At 48.2% G+C, this 19561-nt stretch overlaps 1 protein-coding gene across 8 annotated transcripts in view; it reads left to right on the plus strand.

Moving 5' to 3' along the window:
* LOC140393873 (neuron navigator 1-like) overlaps positions 1–19561 on the plus strand; it is a 970643-nt gene that overhangs the window by 570737 nt on the left and 380345 nt on the right. The window contains exon 1 of one of the 8 annotated variants that reach the window (XM_072480432.1): positions 5559–5796. The exons of the other annotated variants lie outside the window; for them this stretch is intronic. Coding sequence (XP_072336533.1) covers positions 5744–5796 — 53 coding nt within the window. The 5' untranslated portion in view covers positions 5559–5743. Of the gene's footprint in view, positions 1–5558; positions 5797–19561 lie in introns of those variants that run through there. 8 annotated transcript variants of the gene reach the window in all.

Below are 19561 nucleotides of genomic sequence, written 5' to 3' on the forward strand. Positions count from 1 at the left end.
GGGTCATCAGTTATTTGTCGTGCAGTTAGTACTAAATACATTCATGATTTCTTTTTCACTCAATATTAGGAATATTCTTGAAATATTTTGAAACATACCGCCAAAGATCTGGTGAAGAAAGAATCCACAGTGCACCAATGGTACATAAACTACCAAAGTTCTCAAAGGGTTAAGTAGCTTTTCACTGATGTACATTTGTGGGTGAACAGCTGCAGTTATATTCACATGGACTCCTGCCAGTTGGCTCACAGTAGTACAATCCCCCAGTGTTGAGACAAAAGGAGCCTTGGTGGCATTAGAATAAAAATTTGGAGAGTGGATACCCTTACACCGTACACAGAAGTATATAGGTCACAATATTTTCTGAAAAAGGAGAAGTTATCTGAACGAAATGATGGACATGTTACATTATAGCAAACCATAGTAATCCATCAGTACATTTCCTATTCACCTGTGAATTATCTTAATATAAAATTGATCACATTTTCAGCATTTGGTTTTAAGTGTTATCTATTTTGTTGGACTGCAGGCCATCCATAACCAAAATTAAAATGCTCTGTGGGGGAGCTGTAACTAAAAATGTTTCAGAAATAATTTTATTGTGATACTGCGCTGCCAATCATGAATTGTATCGTACTTAATTATATGTGCGTCACTGAGTTTACATTATATTTAACCAGGTTGGAGATGGCAATATAAAAAATTACCTTGCTCTCAAGGGGCAGTGCTAAAAACGGCAAGTGGGAGCAGATGCGTTTTCGCAAACTCCGGCTCTGCTTATCTTTTAATCCGTCATTTTATCCTGATGCACATTTCATACTTGTTTTTTCTTGGCCTACATGGATTGCGCCATGTCCCTGGAAATTACTGCTTGGTCTTTTAGATAGTAAGAGCCAAGATAAAATGCTGAAATCCTCGTTTGTTCGTGGCATTTGGAGTGGGCGGGTGTGGGACCCAGCTCATAGTGGCGCAGTTGCTGCTTAACGAGCTCTCGCCTTGGTGGTGCTGTGTGCAACGTTTAAGGGTCCTTCCTATTCATTCCCTTACTTCCCATTTCTTTTACTTTGTCATAATCATTTTTTGATTCATGGACATTTAAGTCAAGGAGAGGAAGTGAGGAATGCAAAAATTGCAAAATAATGCACTGTGCTGTGAAGATTAGATTTTGAACAGAAGAACTCAAACTTTATGGGCACCTGAGAGATCGAAGGAATTTGGTTCGATTGGTTAGCTGGTGGCTAATGGTTTGGCCAAATCTGTATTCTGCCCGGTGACATGCATTGATTGGGTCCTACCAGGTGGGATGTTTTCAGATAACCCAGAGAGAACGCTCCTGGATGCTGAGAGAAGAAGCTGTGAGTTGTTCTCTCTCTCTCCAAATTAACTCCTGCCTGCTGATTCTGACCCTGCAGAGAAGTCTTGAGATCCTGATGAATCTACAGTGAAAACCATTACAGACTGAAAGCAATAACATCCAAACTGAAGGCCTAGACTAAAATAATCTAACCAGATGTCCATCTGAAACAGAGACGTTGTCCTTTTACTTTTAGTGATATCTTTACACCCCTCGTTCCCCTCTGTGTTTGTCTTATATGTATGTAGATGGTGAGGTGAGTTAAAGAGGGGGGGGGGGGGGCTAGGAATTAGTTAATAGTTAACCAGTTGTATTTGCTGCCTATTTAATTAGTTATTGTTAGTACTAAAAAATAATTGTGTTTAAATTTACAAACCTGGTTACTGGAGTTATTGAGCAAAGACTATCTTTCGGGGAAAGGAGTGCTTTTTGTCTCCCGCTGTCTCATTTTTGAAGAAGATGAATGGACCTGGAGCAGGGTGGGTAGATATGGTTCATAGGATTAGTTCAGTTCACACTGACATTGAGAATAGCCCCCCCCCCCCCCAGTTAGAGCTAATCCGTTTTGGGTTTTTCTTTTGGATTTGTATATTCTTTGAATTCCGAATCTGTGTCTGAGAATAGCTTTTAATTCCGGATTTTGCTAATCAAATTGAAATTCCACCATCTACCAAGGTGGAATTTCAACCTGTGTCCTCAGAGTGTCCACCAGCTGGGTCCCGGGATTACTAGTCCCACTGTTACTCTGCTCTTAAAACTGAGGCCTTTACTTTGCATAAATACTGAATTGAATATTTCAACTCTATTTCTGTGCTGCCATTAAGTGGGGGATAATATATGTAAATGCTTTTGTCCACTTCTCCTTCATGTAAGCATCATCAGGATATTAATACTGTTAAGTAACATGATTCAAACAGACTATGACATTATTCAAGATACACTTCATTTCAATTACTGCAATTACTGTAAATTCATACTGTTATTGATGTAGGAATCGCTGAATGTAATATGGAAAAACTAGAGCTAATTTGTTCAAGTCATGGGTTATTTTCTTATTCGTTTTAGGCTTTTGTATTTAGTTCAAGTGCACGTTGTTCCTTGAGAAACAGCTTTAGCTGTTGTGTAGCCCACTGATTAATGGTAATCTGATATCTTTTTGTCTTGTGTGCCACATTAACTCCTGTTATTGTAATAAATTTTATTAGTGTTAAACATAAAAATTCGATGTCCAATGCCTTTGTTTACAATTAACAGTAGAAGGTTGCTAATTGACAATTGAAATTAATTTATCTTAGCAAGTCCAGTATTTTTGAATTAAAAATGCTTTTAATGAATTATTGTACACAATTAAAGAATCTCTTACAAAACACATTTTTAATAAAGATTGTAGAGACATCACTGGATCCAAATATAGTCAGAGATAGCCATGCATTGATATAGCTGCAAATTATTGTAAAATAAAATGGAATGATTTAGCAATAGGTACTTCAAGAAATCTAATATCTGCTCAATACACACGCAACTTATTTTAACATTTTCTATTTTCTTTTTGTCCCTGGGATATGGGCTTTGCTGGCTGGGTCAGCATTTGTTGCCCATCCCTAATTGCTCTTGAGAAAGTGGTGGTGAGCTGCATTCTTGAACCCCTGCAGTCCATAAGGTGTAGTTACACCCACAGTGCTGTTGGGAAGGAAGTTCCAGGAATGTGACCCAGCGACCCCGAAGGGAGTGCGATATGAAGTCGGGATGATAGGTGGCTTGGAGTGGAACTTGGCGGTGGTGATGTTTACAGCCATCTACTGCCCTTACCCTTCTAGATCAGTGGTGGGCACCCTGCGCACGGAGATCACATGCGGCTCATCAGGTTTCTGAGTGCAGCCCATAAGACGTTTTGTTGATCGTTGTCCGTGCCAAATTCCACTGATTTCTACCCGCGTAGTTTTTAACTGACTGGTATTACTAAAGTGATACGCACTTAAAACAAGGGCTGGTGAAGTGAGGTGTGTGCTCATTGCCCACAATTTTGACTATGATAGCCGTGCACTCCCTTTGCGTCCAATCAAGTGTAATTATTTATTTTGCTATTACCATCTGAAATTGACAGTTCTATTAATATATGCATGTTTCACCATTTTCTATATCTCGTTATAAAATACACAGTGTTTATTGTTGTATTCAATCTTATTCAGGCTCATGGTTAGTGAACATGCTCGATTTCAATCTTGCGGCCCGCTGAGATGATAGAGGGCCAGTCACATGGCCCGATCACCAGCATAGGTTGCCTATTACTGTTCTGCATGTTAGCAGTCATGGGTTTGGAAGGTTCTTTCATTTGAAAACATGGGTTAAAAAAGAACCATTTGAGAAACATCCCTTTTACTGCTGACAACGAGGCCAGTGAATCTCGTGTGAGGCTTCTCGCAAGATTTGTGACCCCTGAGACGTCTTGCGACATTCATCCATTCATGCGAGACATTGTGATCTGGATCTCACCCTGGGCGATATATGTACGTCTCATTTCGATGTGCCGGATTCTCCTGGCGCACGGGACGTAACGGCCTTCAGTGCGAGGCCTGCACCGGGTGCCATTTACTGCTGGCCCACACAAATGTGAGTGTAAAATCTAAGGCAAGCGACCACTCAGAAGCAATGTCTGTAGAAAAATTTGCTTTTATTCAGGTTACACTCCTCCTACTCCCCAAAGGGTCTCCCGCACGCGATCCACACCTGGGTTGGGGTATTCATATTCCAGCACTCCTAGGAAAAGGGGGGTTAGCTCCATCCCCTCATCTGGATAGACCGTATTCAGGTTAGGCCATAGGAACTCTGATGTTGCAGATCCCTGGACCTCCTATAGGATTATAACAGTGGGCCAGTACTAATGGCACTCTGAGGAGCTGGTCACACTGACGTGTTGAGCTCCCCAGTGTTGAAAACATTTCTAATTGTGGGCTTGACCGGGTAGAAACTCCCCAAGGACCGAAAAAATGACTAAAGTGTTGTTGAATAGCAGTGTAGATCTCAGTCAAAAAAACGAGAAACACTCCGTCAAACTCACCCAAAATGGCACTTCAAAATGTTTTGGTTGAATCGTGCCCGTCATCTTTATCAATGCATGGCTAATTCTGATTGCATCTCGATGTGGTGATGTTGCTAGTCTTTCAAAGGTATGATGAGATTGTAAAAAGTTGTTCAATTAAGAGGCAATAACTTTGGTAAGGACAAGGTAAGCCATTTTCCCTTTTATCGTGTTTGTGAAAATGTGGTTCTCATTACTAGTATCCCCTTTTTTGGCCTTTATCTTTCTTTCTGACATACGACTCTCTTTTTCATTTATGTTAATTTTTATGGCTTTCATTAATCATCTCTGCTTTCTTATTTCTCTGCTTACTGTTTAATCACTCTTCCTTTCCCCTCCCCCATTTTTAATTTGTTGATGTGGGTTGCTTTTTGCTGTCCCGTTTATTCGATGGTTGTCAGATTGTGACAGCGTGGCACAGAACAATTGCAGAATTCACCGACATAGTCACTGCGCTTCAAAGTAAAGCAATAATGTGAACTGTTTTGAGATAGACTAATGACTGGAGTATAAAAAGATTAACCTACAATGTAGAAAAGTGTGCAGCGTTGAGCAGTTGGGGGGAGAAAGTCCCTCACTCAAGCTATTTTGAAAGTCACTTCAAATAATTTCATCCAAATTCAGTTTCATCAGTCAATAAAAATAATCTATTTTCTGCCATTTTGGAGCAGATCGTGTTTATGTCTTCCATTTTTATTTATTTTTTTGCTTCCCATTGATTCATTATGGAGAACCTTGCTATTTTTGCCCCTTTCATTTTATTAACGACAGCGTGTTTTGGCTCACAAAGCAGCAACAGGTTCTGGTTACAAAGACTAACTTTGTTTCAACTGAAGTAAAAGGATCCGAGGAAAATGTTATTTTGCTGGTCAGGGGTGAGACTGTATTCCCAGAAGAAGCCACATTGGTTCAATGAACACAGATGTCACGGCAGACAGAAGTGTCAATTCATTGGCTGACGATGTATTTTTGGTTTTAAGTCGATTTTTATTCTTATGTTGAAGCTCCAGCATGACTGACCAAAAAGAAAAGAATCAGAAACGTTATTAGTGGTTGAACAGCAATTCATTTACGCTCGAGGGTGGATTGAAAATTTGCTGGTCAGTTTGCTGTTTTGAATTTAAGTCTGTAACTGCAGCTGAAAGCTATCAAAGGGAGTGACTAGGAGCAGCTCAAGTTGCACTTCCCCATGTGCCTCATTTTCTGATTGTGGAGCAGGCGAATGGATGTGATTAGGCCTAACTCTATGCTTGCTAATGAATAGTATTCCGCCTTCCGACTGAGGAAAGTCTAACGTTGTAATTGATAAAATGATGCACTTTCCTTTAGCAAAGATGAGCCGGACAATGCATTTTAATTCCAGGTAAGGTAACCTTGAATGCTCTGCTTCAAGCTTTGTTTGAAAGCTCCAGCACTTGATCTCTGCTGACTTGGCTCAGAGTGCTTCTAGGGTTCCCTCATTGAATACTGTTGAATGCATTCTTCAAAATGTGCTCTGTGCATTGTATTGCGATCCTTTGTAACTCAATATTATAGCAGATGATCAAAAATTGGCACAATGTCCACAGCAACACTGGCTTTTTCTAATAAAATTTGCGTGGTGAGGGATAACTTAACTTCGGTCTGCTCTGTTGAGACGATGGTGTGAAAATCATTTCACCAAAATATTATAAATTGTGAAAAGAAAATGATGAAGGGAGTTAACACAACATTTCGAACTGTAAATAATTTGCATAATTAGTGTTTGAGTGACATTGGCTGCGATCTACTGGCCTCACAGCGCCCGACTCAGGACACAACGAAGTCGCTAAAGCGAGAAGTTTCTTGCACGGTTTACGACGCTCATTATTTCTTGCGAGATCTCTCTCGCGAGGCGTCACGATCTGGATCTTGCCCTCAATTGGCGTGTTCCAGTTTTGCATATTCAAGTGAGTAGTTAGTCTCACTTGAATATGCTGCGCTGGAGTTACCCAGGGCGTGGGATCGAACGGCCTTGCCTTGGAGATCCTGACGTGGGGCCATTTAGCACTGGTTTACACCAATGTGGCCCAGGCATTACGGCGCTTGGGGTCCCCCAGGTGGTTAGAGGCACCTGGGCGGTCGGGCTCTGGGCAGGTTGGAACCCTGGCACTACTGCTGCCACTCATTCACCTTGGCACTGCCACGGTGGCACTGTCAAGCTGGCATGGGAACTGCTCACGTGCCACGGATCGGGCCCTGCTCTTATAAAGTATGGTATGGGGGAGGGGGGGCCTGAAGACCCCCTAGTTGGTAAGTTGTTGCGTTTGGGTTGGGGGGGGGTGCAGATTGGGGGATCAGAGGATCATGGCATCACTTTTAAATGGCACACAATCTCTTTCTGTACTGGAAAGCTGAGTGTATCAGTGCAGGAAGGAGTCGAACTGCTGCTTTTGCCAGCGATGCCCACATCACATGAAATAGTTTTTCGAAAGATGTAGACAAGGAGCTGAGAGGGTAGAAAATGGGCCGGATTCCACAGTGAACCTGCAGGTCAGGTCTGGTGTGAGAGGAGCTGGCCACAGTTAGGGAGCCTTACTGTGGTATGTTGTTGGACCCTTGCAGCTGTCTCCATGGGAGTTAAAATTAGAAATGTTGTTGTGCATCTATTTATCTTAAAACGCTGCTCACTGCCTGACAAATGGATGCAGTTTGTGTTGTGTAATGTCAACCCATTCAGCAAAAGAAGCAGAAACGATATGAGGAAAAACGTTTCCATGCTCTAAGTGCTGAGGATCTGGAATGTCCTGCCTGAGGATGTGGTCATGACAGATTCAGTTGGCTTTCAAAAGGGATTTGGATAACATACCTTGTTATGGACGAGGAGTTTACAGAACCCCAAAATGTATCATGGAGTTCCACCAACCTCTCCCTTTAATGAATTGTTGCTTTTGAAGCACACGGCTTGTTCCCCAGGTGTGATATTACAGTTATGGACACGTGGTTTTTAACACAAAACAATGTTTATTCCATGAACTCAAATTAACCTATTAAATAAACATTGGATCTCTTAACACCCCTTACTTCATAGATAACCCAGAAAATAATACAACACTAAATCCCTCAAAATGTTCCTTCAAACAACCAAAAGGCTTCAAATCTTCAAAACAGTAACACACCAGGTCACAGAATATATATATTTTCTGTTAGACGGCAGAGATATATCAGCTTGGTTGACTTCAGCTCCAGCACCTTGCTTTTCCTCCTGCAGCTCTCTGGAAACACACAGACACACACAAGCTGTTTTTTCAAACTGAAACCAAAAGCAGAAGTGAGCTCAACTCTCCCCCCCCCAACCTCTGACATCACTTCAGTAATATGATCATCTCCATTCCTTAAAGATACATTGCTTAAACATCCATTTCTGAAAGGTACTCTCACATGACAATCTGAAGAGAAGTGAATTGCAAGATTACGGGGAAAAGGCAGGCCAAGTGTGGGACTAGCTGAGCTGCTCTTTCAGAGAGTCAGTATGTACATGATTGGCCGAAAGGCCTTCCGTGCCAGAGCTGTTCTATGGTTCTATTTATACCTGGAAATTGCGGTAGGACCCCATTTGTGCATTTATGCAGATTTATAACTATTGCAGGCAGATGTGCTCTCAACCATTTTCTGATCTGAAAATTGCAGCAGGCATCAATGGAGAAGCTAAATTCCTCCTTCTCCCTTATTTTCAATTGTTAGTGTCCATTTTTCACATGAGAGACTGCCGCCCAGCAGTTGAGAATTGCCCGAACCATCATTTTGTGACTCAGCTATTCAGTTGATAAAGTCCTGAGTCTTCTCTGATGCCCTATATTTATAATTCCAAGATGTACATTGAATAAAGTAACATCTTTGCAGAAATGTTTCTTATTCAACCGGTGGTCCATGGACCCATATCATGGATGCCTTTTGCCCAGTGTTTTAACGTTCATGAGCCCTCCATTGCCGGTGTTATGATCAATTGGCATGCCACGATCCCTGCTGTGCACCATAATGAACTTTCGGCCTGTCACTTTATTTATCTACTGCTGCAAAGTTAAAGGTGCTCTCTGTTGCTGATCATTCCTAACTTGTCTGAATGATTTTTCCCAACTATAACTCTAATGCGTGGAAACCAGTTTGCTCTTTCTGCCCACTGACCTCACACCACTGCACTACTGTTGTTCCTCCTCCACTAGCTCGCCACTATGAAACGGTTTGTCTCCTTCTCCAGGTCTTCCTGTCAACCCACTGCACACTGCCTCCTGCTCAGACTCCTCAGTGACCCAATTACTATTACTCCTTGACCTTTCCTTGGATGGCCGCCTTGCTGTGGTGGAGAGGCTTGAATATTCTATTGAGCAAAGGTGGTCCAGAAAAGCTCCTGGGAAAGGAATACCAGCAATCTACATTCCAAGGACCGATCACACCTCCCGGAAAATCCTGCCGAGCGTGCTGTCGAAGGTGCGGCTCTAGAATCAGGCTCACCATCCATTCAAGGGTCCACAGAACTCATGACCAGTAACACAGAGTTTCTGAGGTGGACAATCATACTCATTAGCGAGTGATTGCCCAAGAAGAAGACTGCTACTTGGATGATTGCACTCACCACTGTAGTTACTCGGTTTTCTTGGGAACATTTTTATTTCTGCAAAACAGAAAATGTTGGAAACGTTAACTCTGTTTCTCCCTTCACAGATGCTGCCAGACCTGCTGAGTCTTTCCAGCATTTTCTGTTTTTATTTTAGAGGGTAACAGTCCTGGAAGAGTCCAAACTCTCTAATTTTGATTATTTTTCATTCCTTTCTTCTCTGTATACCTGTGAGTGGTATCTCCTTAAATGTAACGAGCTTCAAAGTAGACATTGGTTGAAACTCCATGAAGCCAGTACTCAGAGCCTAATTGAATGCAAATGTTAAGTTGAAAATCTCTGTACTCCCAGTACTCTGTACTCTGCCAGCTGAATATTTCCTCTCCCACTTCCTCCTGAGCATATTTTCCAGGTAAACCACCTCCCCAGTCACTGAATAGGTGTATTTGAGCCCAGAAGTAAAAAAAAAACAGTATTCATATTTTCCCATTTTACAGGTGTTGCGTTTTAAAGTATACAAGGCCAGTTCAGACCCGTTTTACTATTTTTTTTCCTTCCAGGAGGCTTCTCTTTATCGTTTGCTGTTTATCCTCTGTTATGTTTTTCAGCTCCACCCTCACATCCCACCAGCCACACATATGTCCCTTCATCACCTGTGTCTTTTGTCAGCACCCCCTCCACTGTCTCCTCACCCCTCTCCTTCCATCGACTGCAATGCCCTTCCTTCACCACCTTCCATCTTCCTTTGCTCTTTTTTTCCCTTTCCCATTTTTTTCCACCATTTCCTCCTCTCTTTCCCATTCCCTTTTTTCTGTCTCTTCCATCCTCTGTCTGTATTTTCCACTCTCCACTTTCCCCCTCTGCACCTTGGTTCGCTCACCCTCTGACCCTGCTTGACCTGAAGGTCACAGTTGCTCTCGCATCTCTCAACAATGATTACCGTAATGCTACTTGAAGTGTCATAATTGAATGGGGAGATAGCAGGCCTGATAAAGTTTAATAACCAACAATAAATACTCTGACTAAAGCACGCTGGCTCTAGTTATTATAGACATTTTAATCTTTCTGTATTATTTTCTTGCTACCGTCTCCTTGCCCCCACCCCATATAAGTATAAGGCGATGCACAGAAAGGCTGCGGCTGGGTAAATAAACATTTGCATTGCGCTTTGCACGTTCTCATCCTTTTAAAGCTTTGCCTTGAAAGTGCAATGCCATACTCTTCTCATAACATAGAGCTAAAGAGCTAATAGTTGTAATAATTTCAGTATTAAGTGTAATGACTCTTAGTGTATGCTGCGGATGAAACTGAACTTCCTGTTTTGTTTTGGATAATTTAACTAACCCAGCAGTATGAACTTTATGTGGTGGTGACTGCAGACAATCAGATTCACGTATTCAAATCTGATCTACAGTAGTAGTAATTTCAGATTTATATTCTTCAAGAACATTATGTTGACATTTTGCCAAAACCAACATCTAATTCCTTGCAATTAAAAGAAGTGTATGTTTATACAGCATGTTTCTGATTCAAGATAGGGTAATATAAATGTTACTTTGTTGGAATTGATGTATGTGAGGATATCACATGACATAATTGAAAACATTAACCATTTCAAGAAGGATTGAAGTCCAAAATGGAAACAAAACAGCTGTTGAAGAGCGCAACCATGAATAATGAATATTTTTGGAGGAGCTCTGAGCTTTTTCTTTTTTTCATTCATGGGATGTGAGCTTTACTGGCTCGGCTAGCATTTATTGCCCATCCCTAATTGCCCTTGAGAAGGTGGTGGTGAGCTGCCTTTTTGAACTGCATTGAAATCCATGTTGTGTAGATACACAAACGCTACCTTTTGAATAGGAATAGCAATGTGATTTAAACCTGCATTATGGGATGATATGGGTAGCATGGTGGTTAGCATTGCTGCCTCACAGTGCCAGGGCCCCAGGTTGAATTCCAAACTCGGGTGACTGTGGAGTTTGCATGCTCTCCCCATGTCTTCATGGGTTTCTTCCGGGTGCTCCAGTTTCCTACCACAATCCAAAGGTGTGCAGATTTGGTGGATTGACCATGCAAAAAAATTACCCCTCAGTGTCAAAAGGATAGGTGGGTTTACGGATTTATAGGGAGAGGGTGGGTCACTGTGCCTAGGTCGGGTGCTCTTTCGGATGGTCGATGCAGACTCGAAGGCTGAATGGTCTCCTTCTGCAGTATAGGGATTCTCGGATTATTTCTGAACCAATCTGACAGTAGGGGAGATTACTCACATTGAAAGGTGTCTTCTGCACTATTTCGATCCCAGGTTCGATTCCGGCTTGGGTCACTGTCTGTGCGGAGTCTGCACATCCTCCCTGTGTGTGCATGGGTTTCCTACGGGTGCTCCGGTTTCCTCCCACAGTCCAAAGATGTGCAGGTTAGGTGGATTGCCCATGGTAAATTTCCCTTAGTGTCCAAAATTGCCCTTAGTGTTAGGTGGAGTTACTGGGTTATGGGATATAATATGCGCATGCGCATCGCCAAAGATAATTTCTTCGGTTTACAAAAGATGTCATCTGGGTAAAGGTAGTGAAACTTTGCAATTAAATAGGAAACTTCTGCTTACACAGAGCAGAGATGAGAGAAAATTATAAGCATGTGCCCATGACCTAAACTGGCTATGAAGTGATTATGAACAGTAAACCTACCAGAGCACAGATCAATACTAATCCGCACAAATCTGTAATTCAACTCCCCCCCCCCCCCCCCCCCCCCACCCCACCCAGCCATCTGTTTTGTGTTGTATGAACAAGCTAACATTCGCCAGCCCCCCGCCCCCATTTTGATCACATACGTTGTGAAGGAAAGGTTTGTTGCTCAGATAAAGGGCAAATTTATTCGGCCATTCACGCGGGCAGGATCTTCCACTCCCGCCAGCTGCTCACCCCTGCCACGCGCTTCCCAAAGGCATGGGGTGGATTTCCAGGGAAATCCCATTGACAGCAGCCAGACCAGAAGATCCGACACCAGCCAATGGCAGGCCGCTGAGGAACACGACAAAAGAGACTGGTGTTTGTGACAAATAATAGTTGCGGAATTTTACAAATGCAAGAAAAGATGCGTTTGATGTCGGAATTGTAAAAAAAATTGCATACATCTAGTTGACTGAAATATCGGGCCAGAAGTTGCCGTACCAGTTCATCTAATTGCATCAGCCATTAGTTGTACATGTTTAGGTTTTTAAATATTTTGCGTAGCAAATTGCTGAAAGTGAGAGCTGATAATGTTGCATCATGTGAAGCATGGCACTCCTGAGGCGGGATTCTCTGACCCCCGCTCCATCGCCGGCTGCCGTATTCTGCGGCCGGCGAAAAAGTCCTCAGACGGGAATCGCGGCGCGCTCCTCGCAGAATGGCTAGAATCGGCGCAACGCGATGGACCCCGGGCCTACTGCAAATCTCCGGCAGATGGGCCGCAGTCCCGCCGACGTGACTGTGGGTCACACCGGCGTAAATCAAAGTAGGTCTGAAACGGCGTCAACCAGTCGTGCTGGCTGTTGTCGCCGAGCGAGGAGGTAGGGGTTGGCGCAGGGCGGCCGACGGAGAGAAGTAAGCACGGCCATGGCTGGGGGGGGGGGGGGGATGTTGCGGGTGCCGGTGGAGGATGCTACCCAAGGCCGGCTGGGCATGGGAGTGTCGGGGGTGCCCGGGGTGGGAGTGCCCGGGATGGGAGTGCCGGGGATAGGGGGTGCCAGGGATGGGAGTGCCGGGGATCGGGGGTGTAGGGCATGGGAGTGCCGGGGATCGGGGGTGCTGGGCATGGGAGTGCTGGGGATCGGGGGTGCTGGGCATGGGGGTGCTGGGGATCGGGGGTGCTGGGCATGGGAGTGCCCGTGATGGGAGTGCCCGGGATGTGAATGCTAGGCATGTGAGTGCCGGGGATCGGGGGTGCCGGGGATGGGAGTGCCGGGGATTGAGGGTGTAGGGCATGGGAGTGCCGGGGATCAGGAGTGCCGGGGATCGGGAGTGCCGGGGTTCGGGAGTGCCAGGGATGGGAGTGCCGGGGATCGGGGGTGCCGGGCATGGGAGTGCCAGGGATCGGGGGTGCTGGGCATGTGAATGCCCGTGATGGGAGTGCCCAGGATCGGGGTTGCCGGGTATCGGGGGCACCCGGGCCGGGAGTGCCGTGGATCGGGGGTGGCGGTGATGGGGGTGCCGGGGATCGGGGGGATTTGCCTGGCCAGGTGCCAGCTGGCAACAGTGGCGTCGATGCAGTCCAAGGCACCTGGCTGCGGAAGAAGTATGGGCAATGATGGAACACCTGGCACCGCGTGGGACTGGGGGTGGACACACTCTCCCGGTGGCCGCCAAGATGACGGTGGCCCTGATGTTTACGCCACGGGATCATCCCAGGCGCCAAGTGGGGACATGTCCGGTAGCTCCCAGACATCGGTGCACCGGTACATCCATGCAGTGACTGATGCCCTGTATGACAATGCGGAGTGCTACATCCAGTTCCCTGTGGACTGCGCCCACCAGGATGCCTGGGCAGCGGGATTCGCAGCTGTGGCCAGGATGCCCATGGTACAGGGGGTGATCGATGGGGTGCACATCGCTGTGCGGCCACCAGCAAAGAACAGGGACGTGTTCATGAACAGGAAGGGGTACCACTCTATGAACATTCAGGTGGTGTGTGACCACCGGATGAAGATCCTGCATGTCTGCGCCAGGTACCTGGGCAGTGTGCATGACTCGTTCATATTGGCACAACCGTTCATCCCCGGCATGTTCGAGGGAAACCCCCTGGCTGAGGGGCTGGTTGCTGGGCGACAAGGGTTACCCTTTGCGGGCATGGTTGATGACGTCTATACGGAGGCCACAGACTGATGCGGAGCACCGCTACTCTGGTGCCCATGCAGCAACCAGGGCTGTGGTCGAGACATGCTTTGGGCTGCTAAAGAAGCACTTCAGGTGCCTGCACCACTCTGGAGGCGCCCTCCAGTACCATTCGGAGAGGGTCGGCCACATCGTTGTTGTCTGCTGTGTCTTCCCCAATATAGCCCAGCAGAGGGGCAATGTGCTGGAGGCTGAGGAGGAGGAGGAGCAACACGACAAAGGGCAGGCTTCCCCAGGTGAGGAGGATGGGGGCAAAGTACGGGACAGACGGGCTGGACAGGGATAGGAGGCTGCCCACCGTTACCGGCTGGGCCAGTGGACACGGGCCGGGTTGATAGCCGCACCGTGCACAGACTAAGGGGGGTGGGAATCGCAGAGTATGGGCACAGACAGTACAGTACCGCACACCACACACCACCCACCACCCTCACCCCACCCCACAAACCACCACCCTCACCCCACCCACCACCCGCACCCCACCCACCACCCGCACCCCACCCACCACCGCATCACCCGCACTCCACCCACCACCGCATGCACGCCACCCCCTCCATTGCACATCCACCTGCGGCACAATGGGCAGGGCTCACACGGTCGCCAATGGAAGCGGGACTTATTGCATGCCATGGAGGATGACGACAACCTGCTCTGCGATGAGCCCCGGGCTCTACATCATTAGACAATGTCTTACACATGGCCACAGTAACACCCTCCACCCGGACCGTTCCTGCATGCGGTCTGGACACTGCAGCGCACGGTACCACTGTCTGCCCGGGGGCGGGATGGCGAGGGAGGCCGGGGGGGGGGGGGGGGGGCGGGTGCAAACTCACCTGAGCTCGACGTTATGTCAGCCCTCACACACACACTGGCGTTCACCTCACACCCCACCCCCGCACGCATCGGACAGAGCACATGCGCAGCTCCTGTAATGTGTTACTGTGATTTTAAGGGCAAACACTTCATACATGTGCCCGAGCCACTCTGACTAATCTGTGCCCTGCACCCGTGCCAACTTACTCAGTGTCTCATCTAGACTCAGCGTCGAGGTGGTTCCCCAGACGGTACAGCAGAACTGGAGGTGGACGGCTGTATTTCCTGCCCTGTGATTAGGATCCCCTTTGGCGGCCATTTTCTGGGGCGGCCCGGCCTGAATGGGCCAGGCTGGGCCTCGGGCAGGCGGGATAGCGAGCTGCCAGCCTGTTCTGCCCGTTGCGCACCAGATGCAACTGGGACAGAAGGGGGGGGGGAGTCCGAGGCGTGGCAGTGTTCCAGAACGGGCCCCAGCACCTCCTCCTCCCTCGGGGTGTCCCCCGGGCCTCTCCATGGGTCGGAGATGCGAACGGATCCAACACTCGACGCACGCCTGGCACCTGGCGCTGCCGGTCCTGCAGACCCGCCCTTGTATCAACAAGGGTCTTCAGATTTGCAGCCTGGCACCTGCCAGTGTCCGGGCGACGCCGGCCAGCACCTGGGCAATGGTGCCGATGCCCTCAGCAATGGCTGGCTTCCTGTGAGACGGCAGCCATGTCCCGGGCCAAGGACGGCGCCTGCACGGAAAGCCCCAGGCCTTGCATACTGCGACCCATGTCTGACACTGTCGCACCTATTGCCTCCACCGCGGACACCACCCTTGCGGTTTCGGCCTGGGTGGCACGCATGACCGGCACCACTCCCAGCTCCTGCATGTGCGTGGACTCCTCCACCAGCGTCTGCAGGTGCTGTAAGCCGGCCGTCACCCACTTCGATCGGCCCTGGGTCCGTGACTGCAGCGGGTCTGTGGGTGGGTGTGGTAACTCCAGGAACCCGGGACCCGTCTGGGCGCCAGCTGGTTGCTGGGGCCAGGCTGGCCTCGACCGTCCGGCCCCTCAACTGCTCCTACCTCCACCTGCTGTACCGGGACGGTTGTGTGCTGCGCACCAGTGAGTGTCCCAGAAGCCTCATCGCTAAAGTGACCAACCGAGGTGAGTGTCTCTGCGATGGTGGAGGGTGTAGGAGATGGCAGTGGCGTAATGTCGAGGTTCTCATCGGACCCGAAGTCCGGGGTCCCCTGGGGTGGTGTTTCCTGTCTGTCCGTCCCCTGTCGCTGGGTGTCCTGGGTGCGGGTGTCCTGGGTGGTTGAGTCCTGTGTGTCACTGTCATGGGTGGGTGTGTCCTGTGTGTGGGTGCCCTGTGTGTGGGTGACCTGCGTGTCAGTGTCCTGGGTGGGTGTGTCCTGTGTGTGGGTGTCCATAAGACCATAAGACATAGGAGCGGAAGTAAGGCCATTCGGCCCATTGAGTCCACTCCGCCATTCCTGTGTGTCAGTGTCCTGGGTCGACTGGGACGGGGGCCTGCTGGTGTGGCTGCCCTCCCCGCTGCTGGATGTGACCCTACGGCGTTGCCGCACTGGCACCAGATGGCAGCGGCGGACGCCTGACGGTCCGGGTCTATCCTTGGCTCGTGGATGCCCTGGCACTGGGTGGGGGTGTCGTATGCCTGACTGCCCAGGACAGTCCCGGTCCCATGGGTGCCCATGGGCACTGGGTGGGGGCGTCATATGCTTGACGGCCCTGGTCATTCCATGTCTTGTGGGCACCCTGGCACATCCTGGGGCAGTCAGCATGCACAGGGATGGGTGGGTCGACGTGCCGTTTGGTCCTGCAATACACAATACAGCATGCATGGTTAGACACGGAGATGGGGGGGGGGGTAAGCGGGGGATGGGGGGGTGTAGCGGGGGATTGGGGAATGGGGGGTGGGGGAAGGGGGGAACGCAGTGTGGGGGTCTCACTTGATGCTGCGCCCTCGACCTCTGCTTCCGCAACCTCCCGGTCCTTGGGTCCGCCTACAAGATCCAGGGCCCTCTCCTCATGAATGTGAGGGGGCGCAATTCAGGTTGACCCTCTCCGGCCCCCTCATGCTCCCGGTTGTTATGAGCGCTCCTCCTGGGGGTGGGGGGGAGGTGACAGAGATAAAGGGCAACACTGTTAGGCGGACATATACCTGCAGACCAGCGGGTGTGTGTATGTTGGCCAACGTTCACAGCCCATACTGCCAATGCAGCCTGCATGGGTGGGTGCAGCCATGTCGGTTTCAGCTAGGGCTGTGCCGCCCAACCTGCGAGGGGGAGGGGGGGGTGTACTCACCCTGGCTGCACTGACTAGGTCATTGACCTTCTTGTGGCACTGGTTGCCTGTCCTGGCTGTTACGGCCTTTGCCACCTCCCTCCATGGGCGTCAGCTGACATGTGGTCCGACCCTGCGGCCGTACCTGGGGTACAGGGCCTCCCTCCACTGCGTCCAGGAGCGCTTCGATGTCCCGCTCTTGGAATCTCGGCGTTGTGTCGCGGGCGGCTATTTTGCCGAGTCTCTGGCGATGGCGTCTTTTGTGCAGCGACGCCACGGGTAACGCCATCACGATTGGCGTCACGCCACTGCTAGCCCCTTCCGGGCGGCCCAACGCCGGAGTGGTTCACGCCGATTTTTATGCCGGCATCGGGCCATTGCGCCGATTCGGGAGAATCCCGCCTAGGATCTCATTGATCAGGGGTGAATCTCCTTTACAAATCAGGTGGAAAAATTATGACGTTAAACCACAAGGAATGATAAGGAGGTGTAAATTGGGGTGGGCGTATTCAATATCAAATCAGGTACAGAAAGAAAAATAAACCGAGGGAAAGAGAATTGGATGAGGAGCGAGAAAAGAAATACAATGGAAAAGTATTTTTTAAGATTTATGTTGCACATATTTTAAATATCCAGTGACTATTAAAAACTGAGGGAATAAAAATCCATTAATATAATGTTTTCAACAGATTTTAACATTTTCAGGCTTTGAGAGATTCTCTGGCAGTAAATAACACTCATCACATCATTAAATGGTGCTTAGAGTAGAATAAGTAAAACTTAACTTTCTGTGGTGACTTAAGAACATTTATATAGCACCTTGAACACAGTAAAACACCCCAAGGCATTTTACAGGAGCACTATTGAACAATTTGACACCAGGTCACATAAGGAACTATTCGGACTAAATGTTTGGCTATAAAGGGAGATTAAAAGGAACAACTTGAAGAAGGAAAGAGAGGTGGAGAAGCAGTGAGTGTCAGGGATGAAATTCTACGGACTACGGCTGATGCAGGTCAAGGCACAGCTACCAATGATTGAGTATTTAAAGTTGGGGGTGCACAACCAGTCAGAATTGAAACAGCACAGGTACTTTGGAGGATTGTAGAACTGGAGGACGGGACGATTGTAGGACTAGAGGAGCTTTGAGAGATATGGAGGGGCAAGACCATGGATAGAGTTAAAAAGAATGAGGAATTTAAAGTGAAGGTAATGCTGAACTGGAAGCCAATGTAGGTAAGTGAGGGCAGGTGTAATGGGTGAACAGAACTTTGTGCAATTTAAGATGTGAGCAGAAAAATTTTGGAAGAGTTCGAGTTTTGGCAGGTGGGATATGGAAAGCCGGCCAGGGGAGCATTATAATCAAGTCTAACTGGAGGTAATAAAGGCATGGATGAGGGTTTCAGCAATAGGCGATCTTACCAGTGAAGTGGATATGTGGTAGGAAGCTCATTCCGGGGTCAATACATCATCATGATCATTAATGTTCTTGGTTTGACCTTGGATACTTGCCACAGAGAGGGTTAATGTTGGTAGCCAGGAAATGATATTTGTTCCAGGGACTGATTTTTTTTTTAACAAGGTATTTTATTCCAAACATCTTGAACATAATAACACAATCTTAACATCCAACAGAGTATACAGTTTGCACAATTTCCCCATTCACACCTGCCACTGCCCCCCCCCCCCCCCCATGACAAACCACTCCACAAATATAGTCATAAACAGCCGCCACCGTGCCTTGAAGCCCTCCTCTGATCCCCTCAGAGCAAATTTCAGTTCCTCCAACCAGAGAAACTTGTATATGTCTCCCAACCATTCTGGAACCCCAGTGTTGTAGCATGTATCCGTAACCGGGCAGTCAGAGAGGTGAAGGTCATGACACCAGCCCCCTTCCCCTCCAACAGCTCCGGCACCTCCGACACCCCAAAGATCACCACCATAGGGTCTTGCCTCATCTCAAATCCTACAATCTTCAATAGGTTCCTAAACACCGTCTCCCAAAAGTTCTCCAACTCCACACACACCCGGAACATAAGGGCATAGTTCACCGGCCCCCATTCACACCTCTCGCATCAGTCCACAACTCTGGGAAAAACCCACTCACCCTGGCCTGAGCTGTGTGGATCCTATGCACCACTTGAAACTGTATAAAACTCATTCTTGTGCAGGAGGAGGTTGAATTCACCTGGCGCATGACCCACAGGGAGATTGATTAGTGATTCCCAGTGGTCCTCTGGAGGGTTATCACATCCCTCCTCCCCCAAGTCTATATCATTCCCCCCACTCCTGCGACAATGAGGCTCCCTTCGCATCTTGGTGCACAGCCTCAGGTCAGCCATCAGTGGAGCTGGATAGGGGAGCGTCAAGCGAATGTGGGGTCATCATTTCCTAGCATGGAGTCACTGATGGGTGCTCCTCTTTGACGTCCACCTCCTCCTGACGGTCAGTCATCTCAGTCTCCATTTCTGACCCTGAGTCTCCATCCTTGAAGGGAACGACTCTCGCGTTTCCCATGGACTGAGGCCCCCGCTTGAGGCCAGTGCAAAGGAAACTGATGGCATCGTCCTGTCTGGAATT

Source organism: Scyliorhinus torazame, chromosome 17, assembly GCF_047496885.1.
Source record: "Scyliorhinus torazame isolate Kashiwa2021f chromosome 17, sScyTor2.1, whole genome shotgun sequence".
NCBI classification, from domain to species: Eukaryota; Metazoa; Chordata; class Chondrichthyes; order Carcharhiniformes; family Scyliorhinidae; genus Scyliorhinus; species Scyliorhinus torazame.